Raw genomic sequence first — 1724 nt, 5'->3', positions numbered from 1 at the left:
TTCGGGGGTGTCCGGGGGGCTGGGGGAGCGGTGCGGGGGTGGCCCCAGGTGCTGCTGCTGCTGCCGGCCGCGGCCGCCCTGGCGCTGCGAGCTGCTCAGCCGGATCCGCTCCTTGATGCCCATCTTGTTGCTGCGCGGGGACAGCGGCGTCAGGGCCGTGGGGACAGGGACAGCGACCCTGTCTGAGGTGGGGGTGGCCGTGGTGAGCTCGCAGAGAGCCCCCGGCAGGTGATGGGCGCCAGGAGCTAGGTGGTTCCTGCAGGGGCAGGTCTGGGGTTGTTCTTTAAATCCCTTTTTTTGGGTCCCAAGAGCAGAGAAAGGAGGTGACAGACAGGCAGAGAGGGGACAGATGGGCGTAGCAGCAGGGGACACGCGGCAGAGCCACCACGGAGCTGAGCAGAGCTCTGCTCCATCCCTCCAAACCCGGGCAAACTGCTTCATCCTCCTCCTCCTCCTCCTCCAGGCTCTGCTCCTGCCCTACCGCGAGTTCTGCTCCCAAACCCAGCTGCAATTTCGGGCTGGGGGGAAACACCAGGCATTGTTTATGCAGGACCTACTCGAAACCCCCAGATTTTACACGATGAGAGACCCCAAATGCAGCTCAAGGGGACGCACAGGGAAGGACCCTAAAGGTGGGGAGGGCACGGAGTGAATCCCACACCCTCTGCAGGACAGGATCCGCGAAACCCGGGTGTTTGGGGACGTTCCTGGATTTCCTCAGGCAGGGATACAGGCAGGGATTCAGGCAGGGCAAGGCAGGGATACAGGCAAGGTCCTGGCAGGGATACAGGCAGGGCAAGGCAGGGATACAGGCAAGGTTCTGGCAGGGATACAGGCAGGGATTCAGGCAGGGAAACAGGCAGGGTCCTGGCAGGGCACAGGACTCACAGCCCTTCCCCGTGCTGGCAGGGGGACCTGCCACACATCCCACACATTCCCAGGCTGGGAAGGGCTGTGTCCCAGCAATCAGCCTGCAGCACACAGCTGGGATTTATGGGATTTATCCAAGAGATAGTTGCCACCATCCCGTTCTCATCCACATTACAACGGGGAAACTGAGGCAGTGAGGGACAGCGGCACAGCTCAGCCCAGGCCATGCACAACCTCCCCGCCCTCAGAGGGCCCCCCAGTCCAGCCTCCAACCCCTGTGCCTCGGTCCCAGCGCCGTCCATGCCGCAGGCACGCAGGCAGGGGGTGCATCCGTGCATCCCGAGGGTGCACCCGTGCATCCCGAGGCTCTCAGCAGCACACGGTACCTCCTTCTCCACGTGCCCCACGTCTGCAAGAGCCTCCTCTTACCACTAAAGATGGGGCTGGAGGGGCAGGGCAGAGACACAGGAAGAAAGCCCCCCCGGGGCCCCCCCCCCGCCTGTCCCCGCGGTGCCACCGCTGGTGCCACCGCTGCGAGGGCAGGATGCTTGTGTAGGTCCTGCATAAACACCTGGGCGCCGTCAGAAGGGTTTGGGGACAGTCCCCGAGCAGAGGGACCGCGGTGGGGGCTGCCCGCGGCCGGGGGCGAGCGTTACCTGAGCCGTAAACACCTGTGGGGCTGCGCGTCCTCCTCATTCCAGCTTGAGGGAGGGCGGAGGGATGGAGAGGAGGAGGAGGAGGAAGGTGAGAGGGAGAGGGAGGAGAGAGAGAAGATGAGATGTTATGAGAGGCGATGCTGGCGGGGGGAGATGGGCGGGCTCAGACCCCCGAGGGGGGTTCGGTGGCTTCCCCTG

General features: G+C 64.6%; 1 protein-coding gene across 1 annotated transcript in view; it reads right to left on the bottom strand.

Annotated features, from left to right (window-relative positions):
• KCNQ4 (potassium voltage-gated channel subfamily Q member 4) overlaps nt 1–1724 on the bottom strand; it is a 23609-nt gene that overhangs the window by 2847 nt on the left and 19038 nt on the right. Inside the window, exons 10-11 of the mRNA XM_031063040.1 lie at nt 1527–1571; nt 1–130 (exon numbers count right to left, since the gene is read on the bottom strand). The exon at nt 1–130 is cut by the window's left edge and continues 4 nt beyond it. Of these exons, the coding sequence (XP_030918900.1) occupies nt 1–130; nt 1527–1571 (175 nt within the window). The remainder of the gene's footprint in view (nt 131–1526; nt 1572–1724) is intronic.

Source organism: Geospiza fortis, unplaced genomic scaffold, assembly GCF_000277835.1.
Source record: "Geospiza fortis unplaced genomic scaffold, GeoFor_1.0 scaffold289, whole genome shotgun sequence".
In the NCBI taxonomy this organism is placed as follows: Eukaryota; Metazoa; Chordata; class Aves; order Passeriformes; family Thraupidae; genus Geospiza; species Geospiza fortis.
The sequence above is the reverse complement of the archived record's forward strand: the minus strand, read 5'-3'. Positions and strand labels throughout refer to the sequence as shown.